General features: G+C 36.0%; 2 protein-coding genes and 1 pseudogene across 3 annotated transcripts; 2 read left to right on the forward strand and 1 right to left on the reverse strand.

The window, feature by feature from the left end:
- Window positions 1-9,623: 9,623 nt before the first annotated feature.
- Window positions 9,624-10,359, reverse strand: LOC149142923 (uncharacterized). The gene is made up of 3 exons (XM_089451624.1): window positions 9,969-10,359; window positions 9,797-9,877; window positions 9,624-9,709 (listed from the first exon to the last, which is right to left on the reverse strand). Exons 1-3 carry the CDS (start codon window positions 10,357-10,359, stop codon window positions 9,624-9,626), a joined length of 558 nt encoding a protein of 185 aa, XP_089307750.1.
- Window positions 10,360-14,780: 4,421 nt separating this feature from the next.
- LOC149142924 (protein DETOXIFICATION 35-like) lies at window positions 14,781-16,124 on the forward strand. Its single transcript, XM_089451720.1, has 4 exons — window positions 14,781-15,172; window positions 15,285-15,371; window positions 15,464-15,535; window positions 15,665-16,124. The coding sequence occupies exons 1-4, from the start codon at window positions 15,014-15,016 to the stop codon at window positions 15,707-15,709; spliced, it is 363 nt and encodes a 120-aa protein (XP_089307846.1). The 5' UTR covers window positions 14,781-15,013; the 3' UTR covers window positions 15,710-16,124.
- Window positions 15,983-17,558, forward strand: LOC149142925 (putative inactive purple acid phosphatase 28 pseudogene; annotated as a pseudogene). Its single transcript, XR_016265102.1, has 3 exons — window positions 15,983-16,030; window positions 16,454-16,834; window positions 17,068-17,558. The product of XR_016265102.1 is annotated as a putative inactive purple acid phosphatase 28 pseudogene (transcript).
- The last annotated feature ends 5,964 nt before the right edge of the window (window positions 17,559-23,522 follow it).

The following is a 23,522-nucleotide window of genomic DNA, read 5'->3' on the forward strand; positions in this document are numbered from 1 at the left end:
ATTTTATAATATAATATATTTTAGTTATTTTAGTGTTACTTTTTGGAAGCTTTTCTAGTCTAATTTCTCTAAAATCCAGTAGGAATTTATTGAAATCACAAGCTTGATGGGTAACCCCTATACAATCTAAGTGCCCTAGGCGTTGAATCCATATATACTGTCAAAAATCCAGTTTAAATAACACAAATCAAAATTTTATCCAAAATTTTATCTTAATATTCAAAAAAATTAACAGCGAATTTTGGAACTAGATGTATCTATATGCTATTTAAACATTTTGATAAATTAATTTTTTCACCTTTATTTCAAAGATAAATCATATTATATGATTTAAAATGTTAACCAAAACTTAATAATGTAATTAATCCTAAAAACAATCTCATAATATTTTGAAAATTAAATTGATTCAAAGGAAATCAAATGCCCTAGTCTAAAAATTATTTTTTTTGCCCTAAAAGTTATGGAAATTCCGGTTATATTTTGAAAAAATATGGCAGGGATTTTTGTAAATCCAAGTAAAAGTTGTCAAAATTCTTAATTTAGTAAAAGTTGTCAAAATTCTTAATTTTAGGTGCATTAGACGTTTTTAATGATGCTGAATCCATTTCCACCATCAAAAATATGATTCAAACACTGCATCTACAAAAAAAAAAATGAAATTTTTTTAGAGAACCCAAGAGATTAAGAGATGGGCATGAAGGCTCCTCCAGTAACAACTGAAAATGGCCTACGGAATTGGTTCCGAGTTCAGAGTTTTTCCTCCACCATTTTTTTCTGTGTCATCGTGCACTTAATCCCTGCACGCCGCGAGGCTGAGACGACTTCTTTGCATAACCAGAAATTAGCTTAGGGAAATGGTTCGAGTTTGGAGTTTTGGAGTAGTCTAACAAGGCGGAGGAATTGCCCGGATTCCGTCGCCGCCCGGAAAAACCTTCGGCTCTAACCGCCGGCAATTCCTCCGCCCTCTGCCACCCTCTGCGAGCTCCGCCCAACTCCGCCACCCTCCGCATTAAAGTTGACGTCTGACAGGAGCCCCGATTTCCATCGTCGTCTTGCCGCCGGGGAGTTAATTCACCTTTCAATTCGAATTTGGTTTTTCCGCGGGCTGCTCCTGACCAATTCGACCCAACACTCCCCTGCAACTCACCAAGTCACCGGAACAAGCGGAAAACTCACGGAACGGTTTGACTCGCGCCTGCAGCTCACCAGAACAAGGCGGAAAACTCACTCCGATGCTCTGCAGCTCACCACCTGCACCACCCAGGCGATAAACAGGCAGGTTCATTTGTCGAACCCACTCCCTGGTTATATATGTATTAATAGATATATACACAAATTCTCTGTGCTCCCAAACACCGTGTAGCTTGCAAACCCACTTGTCCTCGAGGTCAGAGGATGTCCATTGAGCATTCAAGACAGAGGAAAGGATTTGCTTCCGGTGCAAAATGGAGTAGTCTAATCATAGAACCAAAGATGTTTCCTAAACCTCCACCTACAATCTTGCCACATCGGTCCCCTCATATCAACATTCTTTTTATAAACACCTTCAGCCACGTCGACATTCAGTTTGAAGGTGTTGTCCACTCTGTGTAACTAATAGTGCTAGATTATACGGTTAGAGACAACTTTTATGTTGATGTTGGAGATATGGATGTGTTCCTTGGTATTCAACGTTGCTATTCTTTAGGTACTCCACTGTAGAATTCCCTCTATAAATTTCCCAAATTGGTCACTAGAGTTTTATGTGATTTTTTAAGGTGAAGCCTTTTGACAAGAGTTTGTTGTGAGACTGTTGTAGATGTAAAAAAAAAAAATTGTAGCTTAAACAATAGCATATAATGACACAACTATATAACAAGACTTCAGGCCAGATATTAAGATAGCAGATTGCATTCAGAAATGATTTGAGCTACTGATATATATTACATTAATAACAAACTGAATGTTGCACATCATCATTTAATTCAAGTTAAGATAGTACATCACAATAGGAACAATAGTGAAACTTGGTTTGTACACGGAGAATTGCCCTCAGTACAACTTAATCAAAGGTGATGAATGACCCCTTATTTCTGATCTTTGCACTCTATTACAGCGTTCCAAACACTACAGGAGCACACTCAGCCTTTGGTACCAACACATAGTAGATGGGACAACATTCAGCCTTAACCAACAAAGAATACTAGCCTTACAGGCCTAGCACTTGAACACATCAACATTTGAGCAACCATCTCAGAGATACTTCACTCAACCACTCCACAGACATGCACAAATAAACTCTACCCTCAATATTCTGTTACAGCCATTGCAACTTCTCTTTCCTTTGGAAGAGACTCATCCCTTACAAGGGAAAAATGCTCATAATTGAAATATGGAACCAATGGCACTCAAACTAAAGGAAATTGATTTTTCTTTGGCAATGAAACACTGTTCTTTTGTACCCTCTGCTCAGTCCAACTGTAGGATGAAACTTGACCTCCAACTGAAGCAAAAACTCATCCTCTTTTCTAAGTATTACGGGCTACTATCTACAACTCGATTGGCTAAGCGTGCGCTTATGAATGGCATTTGCTTAGTTTGTGGCCATTCAATCACGATGAAACATATTCTCTAGGACTACACGTTTGTTAAGAGGACTTTGAAATATATTCAAGAGCAACAGTCAGTTTTGCTTAAGGGCAACTCCATTAGCAAACAACTTTGTTCAGAGATTCACATTACATAGCACACGTTGTTTCCTCCGAAATCACTACTTTGTTCACTGTTTGGAGATTATGGTAAAAAACTTTCCATTCTTCTTTACAACACAAGTCTTTCTGTTCATGTTTATATAATTAGTCTCATTTTCAAAATATTTACATCCCTTCCTCTCTGTTTCTAAATCCCTTAGTTTATTGGATAAGAAGATATAGTATTTCTTTGCCTTTAAAGCATGACATTAGATATCTAGTGTCAATTTCTACAATGAACTTACCTCAGAGATTGAGTAATCAATCCCAAAGTGTGCCTCAATTGTGTCAGTCTCACACATCTGAGTTGCTGGATTGCATTACCATTGCTTTATTTCAAACCCAATCATCACTCATATTTCAAATTATACTTGTTCCACTAATTGTCAGTTGAACTACATTCATTGATCTCAAATTGAGCCTTCCTTCCCAAGCAACATCCTCTCAAAAGCTGACTTAAACTTATCATTTCAAATATTAATCTTCAATCTCAATCAATTTCTTACCGCCTAAAATAGGTCTAGTGATATGGTAGTCTAGTTGTTTTTGGTAGTGGAAGCAAATGATACTTACCTGGTCGAGCAGTGGTGTGGCGACCAAAGAAATTGCAAAATCTGGGCTCAAATACAGGCAAAGTGAAGCCGCGATTGAGGTTGACTACATTAAAGTAGACCCATGGTGAAAGAATCTATGTTCTTGCTCTATGCTTGAATCTCCTTGTCTGTCAAATGTATTCTCATCTGCGTAACTACTGCTTACAGTGTGCAAAATTCGAGTGGCCCGCAATTGTGAATCCTTCAAAACTCCAATGGTATTTAGCTCTATGTATTTGGTCATCTTTTGAAAGTGTGATAGAGGGGTCAAAGTTAGAAATAAAGGAAGATCTAAGAAGGCCCAAAACAGAGAAATCTGGTAGATTCATACAGCAAAGTTCAAATGGTGGCCCAAAGATTCCTGAGGATACACACACATAGCAGGTGCTTTCGTTGAACTAGGGCATGGAAAGAACCAGAATTGATTTGGCAATTCCATGCCAAATCAGTTTCGCAGCAACAAAAAAAGGATGCCAACTCATCTAAAGTTTAATCGAAGTCTACAAAAAAGAAGAAACAACATAATGAAATCATGTTTTGTATGATGCTTTGTCAATTTTGCTCAATGCCTAAAGAAGTGTAAGTAAATTCCCCCTCCTGGCATGCCTGAGAAGGAAGAGTAGGAAATTTTGAATTTATAAAGAAAATGCATGCTTCTTTAGATATTAAGATGGACAAGATTATGAGGATCCCCTATCCCCCAATTGTAATAGAAAAGTTGTTCCAAATGTTGTTGATGAAGTTCAACCCTTAACAAGTGTAGTGTGAAGGAACCGTTCATGTAGAGTGGCTGAATAAGTTTCTTGTGATGTTATATGACAAATGGCTTTTCTGTCACACATAAGGCATATACATGAATCATGCTTTGCTTAGACAATGCTCTGTTAGTCTAGAGTTATGTGGTTTTTGGTGTATGGACAGTCGGTAAGGATAAATATTTTTAGAGTTTGCAAACAATTCCAATAAAGCGGTGATTGCTAGATGTGTTTTTTGTAGAATAGTTGCCAGTATTGAAAGTGTTGCAGTGTAAATGAACACAAATTATATGCTTTTTTGAATTATATATGATTGCAAAACATGTTGAGTATTAGGAAATAGATAAGTGTCTACTTGTTTAACATGAATTTATTGTTATTTTATTTTTCAGGTTTTTGAAGTGTAAAAAATGGTGCAAAAGTGGTGTTTATAAATTGAAGTGTCTTGCTTTCCAAATCCAGGTCGAGCAGTTATTAAATTCTTCCTTTACAATATGGCAACAAATGAGGCATATTACATTACCCTTGTTGAAGGGCTAAAAGAGGCAAAACAACATGACGTCAATGATATTGAAGTCTTCACCAACTCAGAGTTGATATGTAATCAGATGAAAGGCATCTATCAGGTTCGGAAGGACGATTTACAACCTCTTCATAAGCAAGCAATAAATTGGAGTTGTCAATTTCAACATTTTACCATCAATCGCTCTGCAGATATTGAAAAGATGTCCACTGATATAATGTCGAGAGCATTTTTAAGCACATATGTAGATGTAAAATATGACATAGGATCACCATCCACTGTAACAGAAATCATTGATCACCATCAATATAGATCCCCATTGTGTGAATGGGTTGTTGTTATCATTTTTTTGGGGTCTATCATAGCATGGTTCTTTCACTAAAGAAGAACCTATTAATGTTTTATTTTTCCCCAACATGCAATGATTACGGTTTTTTTTATGGGAGACAAATGTTTGGACAAATGTTATATATTCCATGTACATGGACAAATGTATTTTGAGAAAAGTAACTAGTTCATGGTTTTGTGATTATCAATAATACATTATGGTGTTGTCTAATCCTTCCAAACACCTTCTCAGATCTTTAATTCTGGAGAGATATTGATATGCTATGTGATTTGTTCGTTGGTTGTTGATCAGTGATGAAAGGTTTCTTTACTATGTTTATAAGGAATTTATTCTTAATAACACTATTATTTCTCAATCACCCAGTCACTCTTCCCGTCTCCACCTTGGATTTCATCCCAATAGTTTTCCCAGATCACAACTCTATTTTGGCTTGACTTCTCTGTATTTCAGATCTTGTGCTTGTGGATTTATCATGATAGTCAGGACCTACTCTTTTTAAATCAAAGCAAATCTTGCTCATGCTGAGTGTGTCATAAGTAATGAAATGTCAATATTTCTCCAAGAAATCACATCCATCATGATGGTCTATTATGCTAAATCTCCCATGTGACCACTCCACTTCCTCCAAATCTTGCACTAGTTTTTCCTCTACAAAGGGATTCTTAGATAAAAACTACAAAATATGCAGTTGGTGTTCTGGCTGTTCTTGTAAGAGAGCTAAGAGGATTACTTGCAATTAGCGACAAGAAACAGTACAAGAAACAAACTTCTACATTTTCTATCGAGAATAGAAATTCGTTTAGATCCCTTGCATTATTTTATAAAATGTGGATAAATATAGGGTAGTTTTGGTGTTTTGACATTGCTGTAAATTATGTCTAAGCTTAAAGAACTTAAATTTTCAAAATTTCGATAAGGATCTTAGAGGCATCTTCATAAGAATCACTCTGTTTGTGTGATAAAATAAGCTCTCACATCACAAAGACCAAAGAATGCACGCAATTACATTCAATGATACAACTGGTCCTTTCCAAAAAATGTCCAAGCCATGTAGTTTCGAAGATCGTAAATGTTTAACCAAGATGGCAAAAAGTTTATTAAAGAACTTCAAAAATATAATTCTGACTTTGTTATTGTCAAATTAGATTTTCCATTCAAAATAAAAAATTCAGGTATTGTTGAAAGTAATCAAATCCTTTCTGCGATCTTTAGAAACCTGAAAATCAATTTGTCTAATGCTGTCCATATTGTTAACAATTTTAATATGATGTGATAGTTATCAAATCTTATGTTTTACAAGATACCAAAAGTTTCATGATAGGATTAAGAAAGTGCATCATATATGGCTTCTATTTATATTTCAACCATTCTTCTCATAATAAGGAATGAAAACAATTAAGAGAGAGCAAAGCAAGAAGAATCAAGGGCAACACTAATTTTGTTGTTCATTCCCAAAATATTTGTGAGAAAGTGAAACTAATGGTGAATAAAAACCATAAGCATTATGGGTAACACAAATTCTTCCATCATGATCTAAGTGATATAAATATTAACACCACAAGCATGATTAATGATAAAACGGTTTCAGTGATAGTCCAAGCCATAGAAACTTAATTACTATTTCAAAGAGACATCAACAGGTACTTCATTCATGCAATGATTGCATAGCAAACGGTATCTTACCAGCGTATTACACATGCAAGATTGTATTGCAATCATTAAATATTACAAACTAGTAAACCATCTTATTTCAGATGCTTAGAGATCATTCTAACCTCCCTCAAAATTCAATTTATAGCCAAAAACTTACCTTTAAGAAATATGACAGATATGACAATAATAAACATGAACAATCTAACTAGTGCAAGCCACACAACTCCATACTGCCCTATAAAATGCAAGCAACGATCATGAAAATGCAAAACTATTGCATTATCCAATGACTGTAGTGGAGCAATCTTAATTACTTTTATGTTAGAGGCCACGTTCTGATGCATCAGTTCAATTTGTTACAGGTACACAAGGGCACCAATAAGTCCAATTTATTGCAGGTACAAAAGACAGTTAGGTCTAGACAGCCCAAATGTCGCAGTAGCAATCTCATGGCTGCAGTTTGGAAATTCCACTTTGAGGAAGAGGAAAACTCAATTAGTGCATCCATAACTTCATGAATTATGGTTCTAGTGCCTATGGAATCCCAGGTGATTTTCCAGTATAATTGCTGAAGGAATAACTTTTCAGCCAGGTCCTCTTCCTCTTTCCAGTTCAGTTGCTTGAAGTTTCAACCATTTCGGATGAGTAGATTTAATGATTCTACTCTTAGGTCTGATATTCCGATATGATTTCGAAGGGTATCTGTATGTTATTTCATCAATAATAGTTGTATGTTTGATTCTTCAGAATATTCACAAATTCTAATTTGTAACAGTTGATGGGTTTCATGTGGAGGAAGCCTTTTTTCTCCCTTGATTAAAATGTGATAAGCAAGTAGTCTTCCAAATTCCTTCACCAGCTGGGTGGCAAAGACAAATTTTAATTGAAAAACACTTTTTATTAATATTTGTGTTCCTTTAATATTTTAAAGTTTGAAACATGTTACTCTCTGTTATTTGCAATATTAATCGCAATGTTGTGGCAATATGTGTTGTAGAGACATATGTGAATATGCCTCTATGTTTCAATTTTTGCATTATTTATAGTTTTTTTAATATTTGTATTTAAAGGTGAGCATGTGGTTTTAATTTTTTTTCCCTTAAAATGGCCTTCTTTCAGGGTTACATCTGTGGCTGTACTAGAAATATCAAATATCCCTTCTACTGCATTGACAGTCTTATGAAGCTTTCAAGTATTCATGGTCTTTCTTGGAGAGAAACTGCATGCTGATTTCTTAAGTATTGTCATGTTAGTTATGGTGAGTATTTTGATATACCTAAGTTAACCCTCTATCACTAAGTATCTCACGATGAGAGTGCTGTGTGGTGGGTAGATCTTCAGCTGACAAAAATAGAGACAAAAATATTTGTAGCATATAACACTATATCCTGTTCTCTTTGATTATAATTTTCCCTGCAACTACTTGTAGTCCCTCTTTAATGATGTGGTTGCTGTCATATTTTGGTCTCTAAAGACATCAGTGTAAGTAACAGGCTGAAATGAATTTGCAACTTATTTTAAATGATCACCCAAAGTCTTAAAGAAATCTTGTGCAGCTGTCCTCTGCCATTCATCCAACTGATTAACAATCTAGAATCCCTAAACACCTGCAACTGAGAAACATTGTTGTTCAGAGCACATTTGAGCAGAAACCTTAATTTCATGAATTCTTCATAGTTTTTCTAGCTCCTAATCCTGCAATCGTCTCAACAATTTGATTCCCAGACAGATGAAAATTACTCACAATAGTGCCTTTTTCTGAGGTTCCATCAAAAAACTCCTAAATTTATATTTTATTGATTACCAAATGGAGTGGAGCTAAACATCAAAAGTTTAGAAATATAACAGATTGCTAGCAAAAAATTCACTGCAATGGATTTCATTATATTCAATTTATTACAAAATGTTAGAACTGTTTCCTCAAGATTGTGGAAACTGCCACAGTATTGAATAATACTTCCCTTGTGCTTCCAGAGCATCATTTCATGTAATGATGCTTATACAAAAGGTAAATAAATCTATCACAGCTTTATCACTTGCTGTACAACTGGAAGTTGGAAAACCATGGACTAGATAAAATACAAGCCTTCAACCATGACCATCACTTCCATGATGCGTTTTACAACAAAAGATATTTGTATAGATAAACATTGTGTGCCTGGAAAAAGACCACATTGTGTGCTTGGATGAGAATTGCATGCTTGGAAAAATACCATATTGTGTGCTTCGCTGAGAATTTATGTCGTCCACATTGAGGTTCAATGCATGGACAATCCTGGTTGGAAGCAGAACTATAGAACAACCTAAAAAAAAGAGCATTCACATTAAAATTTTGAAAATTAATCAACACCATCATTATCCTAGCAGACCATAAACTATATGTGACCAGGAACATCAACACGCATATATACACGAGCACACAAGATCAAAATAAACACTTTCACCGAACACACAACTAAAAGATAACAACCAACGTTGATTTGGGCAATAGGACAGTTAACACTATATCACAAGCATAAAAGGATATAACATCGTTCAATGAATATCAACAAATCATGAAGAGGGCATGTTCAAAATAACATAACAATCTACTACGCTATCATATAATATTCCATGAAGGCAAAATCAGCTTGATGAAGTCATGAAAATCCAACGAGATCTCTGACTAGAGGCAAGGAATCAAAAATCCAACAACAAAAAACGCAATGATAAGGTTCAAACCTCATTGGCCTTTGACCATCTAACCATAAATTTATAAAGATGTAAAGATGTATGAGAACATAGTAACTACATGTTTAAGTATAAAAATCAAACATGTTGCATGAACATAAATAAGTAAAGAGATTCTATTTGACAACCAGTATGATGGATAGGGAAAAAATAATAGCATGAGCATGAACAGATTATGAAAAAGGTATTTTCATAACATAACAATAGGAAAACATAAATATACTTATCATATGAAAAAGGGCCACCTGACGACGCCATGAAAACCTAGCTTATCTATTCTTTGTGCATACCTCATTGATTCCCACTAGAGTTGAAGTCCTTCCATAGATGATCAGTCATGGTAGAAGATGATGCTTCTCCACTTATTCTATAGTTACCTAGAAAAGTGTCAAACGTTATCACAAAGAAATTTTCTAGAGCATCAAGGTATATGTGCACACACAATGAAAGAGTGTCAAATGTACCTGGCATGGCAGGTAAGGTTGGATGGTCTTGCATCTCCCTTTGGTCTTGGGTTATCGCCATGGTTGGGGATTGTTGCATTGCTGTAAAAATAAACATACCACATGTTAAAGAATGGTGATGATTAAATACTTAAATCTAAAACCATGACTCTATTCAACACATGAAACTAACCTGGAACCATAGACACGACATTATTTGATCGATGACGTCCTCGCTTATTGAGGTATCGAAACTCAAATGGTTCATATTCTGATGGATCAACATTTAAATCAATTTCCAAACCATTGTTTTTTCTGCTGCTTCTTCTTTTCTTTGTGGGGCTAAGGAAAATATTCTTCCTCTTCAAAGATGGATCAAGAGAACCCAATCTAGGTGTGAAGTCAAAATTAGTAACGTACAAATTATTGGCTTCATCCAACATTTTTTTAAGCATACCAGTCAACTGGATTGTCTTCGTCAAAGTAGTAGGAGGGTTATCTAAAATGAGATGTGTATAACTAAACAACTCTTCCCTTGCCATATGAAGTGCCTCGGCATCTGCATCAACAACATTTGTGGCCATAAGAGTAGCATCGACATCTGCATCATGGTTTTAAGGCTCTATATTGATCTCAAGTGGGTCATTGCATATGTTATCCTCTGCATGCTGATGAAGCAATGGATTTGAATTATCCGAGTGGAAATACAACCAATTAACCTTTATGGCATGCTTGCAAATGTTTCCACGAATAGACCATGGACATTCACACGTTATAAAATCCTTACGATACCAGGTGACAAGGTATTTTTTACCTCAATCTGTTTGACTTCTCACCTAATAAGCACAGGTTATTCTCTCATGAGGACAACAATCAGTATCCATAATTTTTCTTGCTCGTTCCACTGATGATTCTAGCTGCTTTCTCTCTTGTAGTTGTTTAGAAATCCTTCTTCTTTTAAGATTTCCTTGAACCGATAACAAGGTTCAACTGTTGTTAGTAGCATATGCAATAACCAATCCATCCTCCGGGCACATTTTTTTCCTTCTATCAGATAGAAATGTTGTTTTTAGGTAACAATGGTATAACTTAACAGCATTATTGGTCTCCTGATTTGCATGAGGAAACTCCCAACAACCTTTCACCCACATACCTAATTGCAAATAGAATGATGTCAGTCTCACTATATCACCTTTATAAAAGAAAAAATGCATATAATAAGCAAAAAAATGTTTAATTACGAATCTTATCTCCAGTGACCCAATTCTTGTTAAAATAGTCTAAGAACTTCTCTTCATCTGCAAACTTGATAAAAAATTGATTAATTGCATCTTCCACTTCATAATTGAGAGTGTGTTTCATGATGAAACCTAACTCACTGAACATCTCCTTGGCTTTTATGGAACTAGTGGCCAACCGATTGACATTTTTCAACCAAGCCCTTCGTACATGCCAAACGCATAAGATCACATCACAACCTGTGATCCTCCTGCCATATTCAATGCATTTTAGTGTGGTATTTTTAGAAAAAAAATGCAAGTTTGGTTATATCATGACAATGTTAAAGTTACCTCAAGGCACTGATTTCAGCTAGTGTATCATCAACCATGAAAGCATTGAATTTCCAATCAAGCCGAGCTTGGAAACACTTGCGAATGAGCTACTCCAGCCATATTGCAATATCATCTTATGTGTTTCGTGATGCCACGACCCATGCAACAGGCACCTCGCTTGTTGTTCATTAAATGCCACGAGTGTATACAACTGATACTATCATTTTCAACATTACATAAATTCAAATACAAGTTATTAATTATTCTGAATGTATACAACCTAAATAAATATATTCAATAAATCATTGGCATTTGACTTACCATGTATTTATTTGTGTTAAATGTTGAATCCATGGCTATTAAGCTATTGTGCGATAGCTTGACCATTGTCTCCAACATCCACTTTGTTTGAATCCCTATTATAAAAGGGACCTCCACACCATTGGGCTTTTGGTAGAAGAAAAAATCTTCCCAATGATTTTGATACCAAAGGTTTACACTCATTTCATCCTTTTTGTGAAGTTGATAATTTCCCTTCGCCAACCTATTATAGATGTTTACAATATCTTTCCTAAATAAGAAGAAATCTCTATCTCGAGATGCCACATCGATGTCAACATGTCTCTTAATGTGGGTTATATACCCTACATCAATAGGCACTCCCAAAAAGAAACAACTCTCTACATATGCAACAACGTCCCTTGACAGCTTTGGCCTATACAAGGCTCTGGTCTCACCTGAAGTGTCATATTTACCATGACAAGCCCAACCTTCTCCATCTTCATGTTCATACATATTGAAAATTAATATTGCCCTATCAGGAATTTCATGCATAACTTTCAAAATAAAGTGGCAATGGCAACCCCTCTTCTGCACAAATGAGGTCCTTCGTTTAGCCGAAAGATTTCCTCTTTTGTCCTCTGGGACAAATGAACAATGATAACTACACAAAAAAATTAAATTGTTAGTACATACAAAGAAAGATAACCGTGGTTTCAAAAGATCTAAACAATACATATTTTAAATACTCACATATCATATTGCAATGCAGCAGTAGCTCTTTCTTTTGGTTCTTTTTTTGTTTTTCGTATGAATTTACATGGAGCAATAGGCTTTTCTTCCTCTCCTTTGATAAAGTCAGCAACTTGTCGTAATGGGATTACAGCAACTCGATCAATAATATTGTTTTTTCTATTTATTTCCGCCCAAACCAAGTCTTTACTAAAGAACATCATTTTGCCTTTGAGGTCTTGCACCTCAAGATCCATGATATATTGCCATTTGCTTCGCTTGCCCATTTTGAACTAATCTGGTTAAACAATATGCAAAGACATCAAAACCAAAATTTCAATCTTAGCAAGTTATCTAACATATATATAAATATAAAACCTCTTTTATGCTTTTTTTGAGGTCTAAAATATCAATCACTCAATAATGACCAAAATAAATAGCACAAAAGGATGCAAAAAATTTGGGATGCAAGCATTTCCTTTAAGATGTTGCTTCTTTCCTCATTCACTTCGAACGTTGCGTTCCTAAAAGGAAAGATTCCTTTGACAACATGAACAGATGCAATCCAATGAATGTTGGCCATGTTTTTTTAGGGTGACCATTTGCTAAGCAAGACTAGACTTGAATGAAAGGCTTTCTATAATGTATGTTTACATCACAACTCTACTAGTAATCTGTCCTCCAAGATTCTCGGTGCTACCATAAATATGTGAAATTTATAGCAGGCAATCATTACGCTCACATGCCACTACCTGTGGCAAAAGAGATGTGTTAGAACAAAGAAAAGGCAATGAAATCTTCAATACCAACACAAACACCAAGAGCACTAGTGAAAGTGATCCGGTCCGGCCTCATCCCTGCCCTCAACATTCGGACAAAATAACCAAGTGCCTTCTCCCCATCCCCAGTGTTTGCATATCCTACAATGATTGAATTCCAAGAAACCAAGACCTTCTCAGGAATTTCATCAAACATTTGGCAAGCAAACTCAATTGCACCCTGTTTAACATATCCTGTAATAGCATTCTGCTCATACATTTTGTTAAACACTTGGCGCACATCATTGACACTTCCACATTTAGCATACATGTTGATGAGATTGTTTTCTACAAATACATTTGGCTCTAACCCACTTTTTATCATATGGGTATGGATCCACTTACCCTTTGCCAAGGCTTTTGTGTCAACACATCCCTGCAAGAGACTAGCATAGGTGACATACCCTACCTGAAGGTCCCCACAATACAAAAGCTTCATGGCCTCCTTTCTCGGCCTCACCCAAGCGCCCAGAATGGCCAAGAAGGTCAACCATGCAGGCATAGTGGTCTATTTTTGGGATGATACAATGATCTCGAGTCATAGATTCAAAGTATAAACATTCAATGTTCTAGACCATATTTGGTCAAATTTATTAACAAATTTTTCCTATTTATTAACGGTCGGAGCCGGATGTTTTTTTTCGGGCGGCGACGGAAACCGGGAAATTCCTCCACCTTGTTAGACTACTCCTATTGTTTCTATTTGTCTTTTTACTAGTATATTTAACCATTGAATATGCATTGCAGTCTTATCCAGTGGTAATAGACTATTTGAAATCAGAGATCTATAGATGGGGTGGTGATGCCTAAAACGTACAATCAGACCACAGATGAAGATTACTACATTGAGTTAGTAACTTGCCCTAATAACCCTGATGGGTTTACCAGGGAAGCAATTGTAAATTATTGTAAAGGGATTCTCTAATTATCATTTGTTTTTGGTTTAATTTCTTTTCAGGTTGTTGCATTTGTCAACTAGGTTCGTTTGTTGAGAGGATTAGAAATACATCATTTTTTTATCAGAGTATTGATTTAGACTTGTTTCTTCATTAAATTTTATTTATTTCTAAGCTAATTGGATCACTCACTAGTTTTTTTTTTAATGAAGTTCAGATTTGCTTCCTTTGGAGTATACCTTCCCACCTAGATCTAGATTGGCACTCTCTCCTCAGTCTCCCTATTTCAATTTTGAATTGATTTGGAACCCTTGTTTCAATAAAAAGACTTCATCAGATCTAATCCATGGATCTTGGCATTCCCACTAAGATTTCACTGAATTTCTTTTAGGTCAGTTAGTTTTGTATTAGTTCTATTTTTTTGACATTCATTCGTCTCTTACCTCACAACCTTTTAGCTTTGTTATTCTCTTCCATTACTAGCTTGCTTGAACCCAACATCCACTTTTCTCTACGATTTAGCCTATTACTGGCCACATTAAACCCCTATCACTACTCTTGCAAATCAAGATCTTATGCTGTTCACGGTATCTAAAAGTACAGGTCATGCAGGAAGTCAGATTAGGTAAGTAATGTTGATTCTTTTACAACTATATGCAATCTGTTGTGCTACCTCTTCTTTCTCACTTGTAACTTGAATGTTGGCAGACCTTGTACTTTGTTTCTCTGGGTCTATATGTGTATGCTTGTTTTTGTGTGCATGTGTGTGCTCAATGGCTTGGAGTTTGACTGGTACTTATGCATGTCATGTAAGGTATGTATATTTCAAATGGGTCTATCTGTCCGTTAAAGTGTGGTTAGGGCATTGCTATGCTAAAAAGCTAAAAACCATGTTCAAATCTCCTTTTGAATAAAAAACATTTCTTCTCAGCAATATATCTTTGTGTGTGTTCATGTCATATGATCCTTCTTGGTGTAATTGTGCATCAATCGACCATATGTTGTCTCTATACTAGTTCTCTGAAATATAACATTTTCATAATGGTTTTGATTCGAGTTTGGGAAGGAACTTGCAATACTTTCTTTGGGTTGGGATACAAATTGGACTTTGGAGCAATGGTAACTATAATTATTAATGTCCAATCTTAGTTACAACTATTTCTATTTTATGACCATTGTTAAGCAATGGGACTTATGCTAAAATGTATTGGTTTCTTTTATTGGTGGATAGGGTATTTGGGGTGGCATGATTGGAGGAACAGTACTGCAGACTCTAATTCTTATGTTTATCACCTATAGGACTAACTGGGACAGAGAGGTATTTACCTGTAATTCCAAATCTACTCTTTACTAGCATTCTTCCCAGGCTTCGTAATTTAGTATATTGTTGGTTTTACCCATAAATTGCAGGCTTCACAAGCTGAAGATCGGATTAAACTTTGGGGAGGTTCAGTAGATTCAATCAAAGACAGTTTAAGGAAGGTAGATAAAGCAAACCCTTTATAATTTACTATGTGATATCTTGTGTTATACAAAGATGTTTATTGTTCAGAAGATTAATCCTCTCATGTTATATAGAGATGTTTATTCACAAGATTAATCTTGTGGCAGGACACTGAAAGAGATGACAGAGAGCAGTTATCTTCTGAAGTATGAAATGAGGATTGCTACACTGTTACTCTGAAGTGATGCATGTACTCTAATGCATCCACATCACCAGTTTTGGCAGATAATAGGCATTTTTAAGTGTATTTGAAGAGGACAGTGAATTCATGGTGAATTTGATTATGGTGTCTTCTTCCACAATCAAGGACAAGGAAAGTCATTTTGTCAAGCTGCATTCAATTGTCTAGACAAATTTTTAATTCCCTCATTCGTTGTTTTCATGGAATCACCCTGTTCTTTTATTGCAGGCTTTGACTTTTACAAATGTTGATTAATGGTATTCTATTTTCCATAACATCATGTGACTATCAGGTGATGTTGAAAAATATACAATCTTCTGCCACATTCAAGGGCAGGGAGAGTCATTTTGTCAAGCTGCACTGACTTGTCTAGACAATTGTTTAATTCCCTCATTCATTATTTTCATGGAACCACCCTGTTATTTTATTGCAGACTGACTTTTACAAATGCTGATTAATGGTTTTCTATTTTCCCTAGCATTACGTGACTATCAATTGATGTTGAAAAATATACAAAAAGAAGGAAAACTTCACCATGTTTATGTGAATTTAAAGCACGAGACATATTTAAATGTGAAAATTATTTTTGTTTGTTTGTGGGGTTTAATCTTTATCAGGTTCTAGGATTAAATTTCTTGGTGAAGGGTTAAGGATTGAAACTCTCCTATGGAACATCCAGACTCGATCAAACATTAGATACTTTTAATGACACCAGAAATTGACCTTGGATGTTGCATTTGCTCCTGCAATAAAATCCAAGCTTCCTTGGGCAGCAGTGTTGGGTAATCATGACCAGGAATCTACCATGACCGGTGAAGAGTTGATGTTGTATTTATCTATCATGGATTACTCCATTTCCAAGGTCAACCCTCTTTCTGATAATCCAAGTGACAGACAGAGATTTACAGTTGATGGTTTTGGAAATTATAATATAGAAGTTAAAGGTGCTTTGGGTTCAGAGCTAGAGAACAAGAGTGTTTTCAATCTTTATTTTCTGGATAGCGGTGATAAGTCGACTGTTCTTGGAATTTCTAGCTATGGATGGATCAAAGAAAGCTAGCAGGCTTGGCTCCGATATGTTTCTGCACTATTACAGGTAGGTTTTCTAAAAGGGTATACTGTATTTTATATGCTTTTTGAACACATATTTCTTCCACTCTAGCCCGATTTATCAAATCTAAAATTTTGTCTTGAAGAGGCACATGCCACCTATATAGTGTTGCATTATTCTTGTCTGGAGGCTTGTTGATTTTAGAACATATTTTGGACATGAGAGGGCTAAAAAGATTCACTGTAGGCATATATTTTGTTTTATTTTGATGTTGGCAGGATACATATAAAAGTGGAGGGGCTCCACAGACTGATCCAGCTCCAGCTCTTGGCTTTTTCCATATTCCTCTGTATGAGGTACGGTACCTTGGAGGTTCAGAAATTGTGGGTGAAATGCAGGAAGGAGTGGATTGTGCTTCCATAAACTCAGGTGTCTTGAGCACTTTCGTAAGTACTGGGGACATCAAGGCAGCCTTCACAGGTCATGACTGTGTCAATGATTTTTGTGGGAAATATGAGGGAATTTGGTTGTGTTATGGGGGTGGATTTGGCTACCATGCTTATGGAAAAGTAGGATGGTCAAGATGAGCTAGAGTGATTATGGATACTCTTGAAAAAGGTGAAAAAACATGGCAAGGTGTTATAAGTATAAAAACTTGGAAACGCTTAGATGATACAGCATTTACTAAAATTGATGAACAGACACTATGGAGCAAATAGTTGAAAGTAGGTCTGTTAAAGTTCAGTTCAAGCTCTGCAGTCGTGTGTCACTGGTCCGTTAATCTTTTGGGCAGCCACAAAAGTTCAAAATCCAGAATGGCGGTCACAAAAGTTTAGAATCCAGAATGACTTATTTTTCATGTTTAGGTTGGCAGTTTTTTTCTTAGTTCTTTTTAAGCAATCCACGTGATATTTTCTTAAGGGGAATATACCTTAAACATAGATGCAAACGCAGTTACTTGCTTTAGGTATCCTTTGTAGATTATTGGTGGGTGCAGCTCACACATTTAATAAATGAGACAATCTTAGCCAATCAAGTTGTAGACAATAGCCCCTAATACTCAGAAAAGAGGATGAGTTTTTACTTCAGTTGGAGGTCAAGTTTCATCCTACAATTGGACTGAGCAGTGGGTACAAAAGAACAGTGTTTCATTGCCAAAGAAAAATCAATTTCCTTTAGTTTGAGTGTCATTGGTTCCATATTTCAATTCTGAGCATTTTTCCCTTGTACGGGACGAGTCTCTTCCAGAGGAAAGAGAAGTTGCAATGGCTGTAACAAAATATTGAGAGTAGAGTTTACTTGTGCGTGTCTGTGGAGTGGCTGAGCGAAGTATCTCTGAGATGGTTGCTCAAATGTTGATGTGTTCAAGTGTTAGGCCTGTAAGGCTAGTATTCTTTGCTGGTTAAGGCTGAATGTTGTCCCATCCGCTATGTGTTGGTACCAAAGGCTGAGTGTGCTCCTGTAGTGTTTGGAAGGTTGTAACAGAGTGCAAAGATCAGAAATAAGGGGTCATTCATCACCTTTGATGAAGTTGTACTGAGGGCAATTCTCCGTGTACAAAGCAGGTTCCACTATTGTTCCTATTGTGATTTACTATCTTAACTTGAATTAAATGATGATGTGCAGCTTTCAGTTTGTTATTAATGCAATATATATCAGCAGCTCAAATCATTTCTGAATGCAATCTGCTATCTTAATATCTGGCCTGAAGTCTTGTTATATAGTTGCGTCATTATATGCTATTGTTCAAGCTACAAACAAAATTTTTTACATCTACAGCAGTCCCGCAACAAACTCTTGTCAAAAGGCTTCACCTTAAAAAATCACATAAAACTCCAGTGACCAATTTGGGAAATTTATAGAGGGAATTCTACAGTGGAGTACCTAAAGAATAGCAACGTTGAATACCAAGGAACACATCCATATCTCCAACATCAACATAAAAGTTGTCTCTAACAGTATAATCTAGCACTATTAGTTACACAGAGTGGACGACACCTTCAAACTGAATGTCGACATGGCCGAAGGTGTTTATAAAAAGAATGTTGATATGAGGGGACCGATGTGGCAAGATTGTAGGTGGAGGTTTAGGAAACAGCTTTGGTTCTATGAGTAGACTACTCCATTTTGCACCGAAAGCAAATCCTTTCCTCTGTCTTGAATGCTCGATGGACATCCTCTGACCTCGAGGATAAGTGGGTTTGCGGGCTACACGGTGTTTGGGAGCATAGAGAATTTGTGTATATATCTATTAATACATATATAACCAGGGAGTGGGTTCGACGAATGAACTTGCTTGTTTTTCGCCTCGGTGGTGCAGGTGGTGAGCTGCAGAGTGTCGGAGTGAGTTTTTCGCCTTGTTCTGGTGAGCTACAGGTGCGATTCGAGCCCGTTCCGTGAGTTTTCTGCCTGTTCTGGTGACCTGGTGAGCTGCAGGGGAGTGCCGGGTCGAATTGGCCAGGAGCAACCCACGGAAAAACCGAATTCGAATTGAAAGGTGAATTAACTCCCTGGCGGCAAGACGAAGATGGAAATTGGGGCTCCTGTCAGACGTCGACTTTAATGCGGAGGGTGGCGGAGTTGGGCGGAGCTCGCGGAGGGTGGCGGAGGGCGGAGGAATTGCCAGCAACCGGAGCTGGAGGTTTTTCCGGATGGCGACGGAAACCGGGCAATTCCTCCGCCTTGTTAGACTACTCCTGGAGTTTTTCCCAAAACTGTAAATTAACTCTGAAAAATCTTATGCATTTTGGTTTAATGTATATATATATATATATATATATATATATATATATATATATATATATATATATATATATATATATATATACATTAAACTATACATACATACATTTAATTTTGTAGAAAATTTAGTAGAGATGGTTTAATTATAAATTTTATATCATTTAAATATTTTGGAATATTTTGAAACATTCAATTTATTTATTGAGTGGTACAGTTATATAAATTAATGTTTAGTTTAATTAATAAATAAAATACTTTTTTTGAAATATAATGCTTAGTTTAATTAATAAATAAAATATTTTTTTTAATATATATATATATATATATTTGAATATTTTTTTTTTTTTAATTTTAAGAATCTCAAATTTAAGTTATTTAATCTGTAAACTTCCAGTAAGTTATATGGTTGTTTAGGGTGTTGAATACATTCATGCATTCAAAAATAAATTTTAAATAACAAGAAATCATAATCTCAAATTTAAGTTGTTTAATCTGTAAACTTCTAGTAAGTTACATGGTTTTTTAGGGTGTTGAATACATTCATGCATTCAAAAATAAATTTTAAATAACAAGAAATCATAATCTTGCTAGAAATTGCATTGAGAAATTCCTATTCAGAAAACCATTTAAACTTGCTTAAATTAAATGGTTGATGCTTATAGCCATCAAAATACCTATTTGTCATTTGTAACTATAATAATTTGTAATGTGAAAATAAAAATAAAGATCAAGTAATGTTGAAAAATTGTAATGCCAATACCAAAAAAAAAATTATAATGCCATTAAATTATAATGTCATTACCGGAGCAGAAATCATAAAATCAAAAATAGTTGAAAACCTTTAATTTCAATCATTAAAATATATATACCACCAAAAAAATTATCCTCAAATAATTAAATCTACACCATCCATAAAATTTTATTTTTATTTTTTAAAAATAAAAATTCCAAAATAAACCATACCTATCTGGTTTAGAACGCTCATTCTTTAAACAAATCGATCCTTTCCTAAATTACTTCAAAGGATCTTCTTTGTATTTTAAATTCGATAAAAACAGAAGATAAATCTCTTAATTTCGTTATCATTTATTTGGATATTCTTTACTTTAATAGATTTTTTAGCAGTTGTCTATAACGCGACTTTTTGAAAGCTTTTCCGGCGGATTTTTCCGGTCGAAATCCGGCAGGAATTATTGGAATCGCAAGTTTGATAGCTAGTTTCTGCACAATGAAAGCGTCCCAAGGTTTTTCAGGGTGCTGAATCCAAATATGCAGTTAAAAAACCATTTTAACTGCAAGAAATCAAGATTTGACCTCAATTCTTCCGCCGGATTCCGTCACCGGAATCTTCAAAAAGTCGCATTATAGACAACTCCGATTTTTTATCTTCAACTTTCCCAAAAATTAACCGTTTTAGATTTTATTTTCATGCCCACCAGTGATAGCGGTCACGGCTTACGAGGCAACTCACGGGCCAAGGGTCCAGCAATGAGGTTCGCATATCAACGTGTTCAACCAGCGCGCATCCCAGCACCACCAGTCAAGCAGGCGGTGAGTGGTTGCGAGAAGGTTTGGTGCACCAAAAGCACGGGAGTCGGGACATCTTACGTCTAATGGTCTCCACGCGTAAGGGTACACCTTCATTGTGCCACGTCTACAAATACGTGGCCCCGTGAAATTTTTTGACTGTGAGGTCAAATCTAAGAGATAGTGGAATATTCAGGCATTATTGGACTCTTTATTAAACAATTAATAAAAGCCTGTTGGCCCACAAATTGTGGTTTTGCAGTCCAGTGCGAACACGTTCGGTCCATAATTAGTGGTATAGTTTGATCCGTATACATGATATTTTACGTTGTGATTTTGATGGAGGGAGGTCTGGCATCGCCAATGGATGGTTGTTATTTGTTGGCGGAGATTCCGCTTGTCTTCACATTGGTAGGTTCGTCCTTTTTGTCTCAGTTATTCCTCCTTTTTGTCTCAGAAATGGCGGCTCTGAGATGCTAACCAATTGATGGATGCACTAACAGAATGGTCCAAATGAGGAGATCAATTGAAATGGATGCACTAACAGAACGTTCCAAATGAGGAGAATGGCATAATGTTGATTACAGATCGTTTGGCCTAACGCTGTTAATGTATTTCAAATTCAATTATTAAATATTTTTATAAAAATATCTTAAAATATTTTATATTTCATGTTTTAAGAATAAGTAAAATTTAGTAGGGCCTTCCCCCTCCTCATGATGTGGTGGTTTTTCAGGGACTTGTGGCCTCTCTCCAGAAGAAGCCATGGATAAAGGAAGCATAATCTAAATTTGTTAAGAAGGAAGATAACAAACCCTCTGTTGCTTTTCCTACGAGATTTCGTAGGACTTCAGTGGATTTCTCAGAGAAAATTTTAGTGGGTAAGTTCATGGGAATGTGGTTGTCCCCCAAATTGATGGAATAATGGTTAAAAAAATCTTGGAAACCAATGATTTAAGGGCAATATTGGACTTTTCGCATGTGGTAATGGCTTCTTCGCCTTTCTCTTTGAGTTTAAAGAAGATAGAGATGTTATTTTCAAGAACAACCTTTACTTCTTGGGGCCATAAGAATGTATCTGAATTTGTGGCTGTTATATTTCTACCTAGACAATGACATTCTTAATGTAGGCTAGGTAAGGATTTTGAGACTCCCTCTTTCGTGTTGGAGTGACTACTGTTTGAAAGCGATAGGAAATGGAGTGGGAAGATATATGAATTGAGCTTAACCAAAGGGCTACCAGTTTGTCTATGCAAAAATTTGTGTAGAGGTCGACCTAGAAAAAGGATTGCCCTCGGGATCAATTTGAAATAGGGATATTGGAGCCATTGTGAAGTATTGGATTATGAACAATTGCCATTCAAGTGCAGGATATGCCATGAATACGGACATTTTGTGAGGCACTGCAAGAAAGCACAATTTGGAAAAGGGGAAGGAGCAAACACAACTCGAGAAGAACAATGGAAAACACAATGAAAGGGGGGAAATAGAGGGAATGCAGTGTCAAGTAAAAATCCTCTAGGTCAAAACAAAAACAAAGCCGCGACTTCAACAAATCCCTACGAGATCCTCCAATCACAGGAAGAAATTGAGCAAGAAGATTGGAAGAAGGGAGAAGAAGTTTTGGAAGAGGAAGAGGTGATCTTAAAGGAGGAAGCGGGGGAAATCCGTGAAGCAAAACATTAAGAGGACACAAACACAACAAAAAAGAAACAGTCCTTGATTTAGAATAATAGCCAAAATCCTCCAGTTCTAGAAGATAAGGGGCAGGAGGTAGAAAGAGTGCCTTCGGCAGAAAAGGAAACAGAGGTAGATGCCAAGAAGGTCATGACAAAGAATGCAAGGAAGAAAATGAGTTGGGGAGATGAATCAATCAATCACAAATCAGAAATTCTCAAAAAGGGGCAAGGAAGACCTTCTAAAAAGAAGAAAGAGAGGAAGAGGCAAAACAAAACAAAAAACTAGGAAGCCAACCTCCCATCACTGAGTTTTTCATATCTACGGCAAATAGAGAACAAGGGAACGCAAAAACAAGAGGTGGTAAGTCCAACGCCACCAAAAGTAAACGAAAGTTATCTTATGGAATACGAGGGGATTCGAAAACCCCGCAAAATCCCAATCTGTAAAAGACATAATTAGACAAGAAAAACCATAGATTCTCCTTTTGCAGGAAAGAAAATTAGAAGAAAATGAGATATTGAATCTCTCAAGAATTTTTAGAGAGTGCTCAAGAGTGGCTCAAAGCTCACGAGGGGCATCTAGTAGCTTGGGCACCTTTTTTCTTAATTCCCTCTTCACACTGAAAGGCAATATAAAATCAAGATATTGGATCACAGTTTTTCTCAAAAGAATGAAAGAAAAGAAAAAATCCCCATAGTGAATGTATATGCTTCAATCAATTACGGTGAATAAAGCAAATTTTGGGACTCATTTATCAATCTAAGGGAGAGTCAATGGCACTCAG

The sequence above is a fragment of the Pinus tabuliformis genome, chromosome X (assembly GCF_031772625.1).
Source record: "Pinus tabuliformis cultivar Carrire ecotype Pingquan chromosome X, CPIR1, whole genome shotgun sequence".
Lineage (NCBI taxonomy): Eukaryota > Viridiplantae > Streptophyta > Pinopsida > Pinales > Pinaceae > Pinus > Pinus tabuliformis.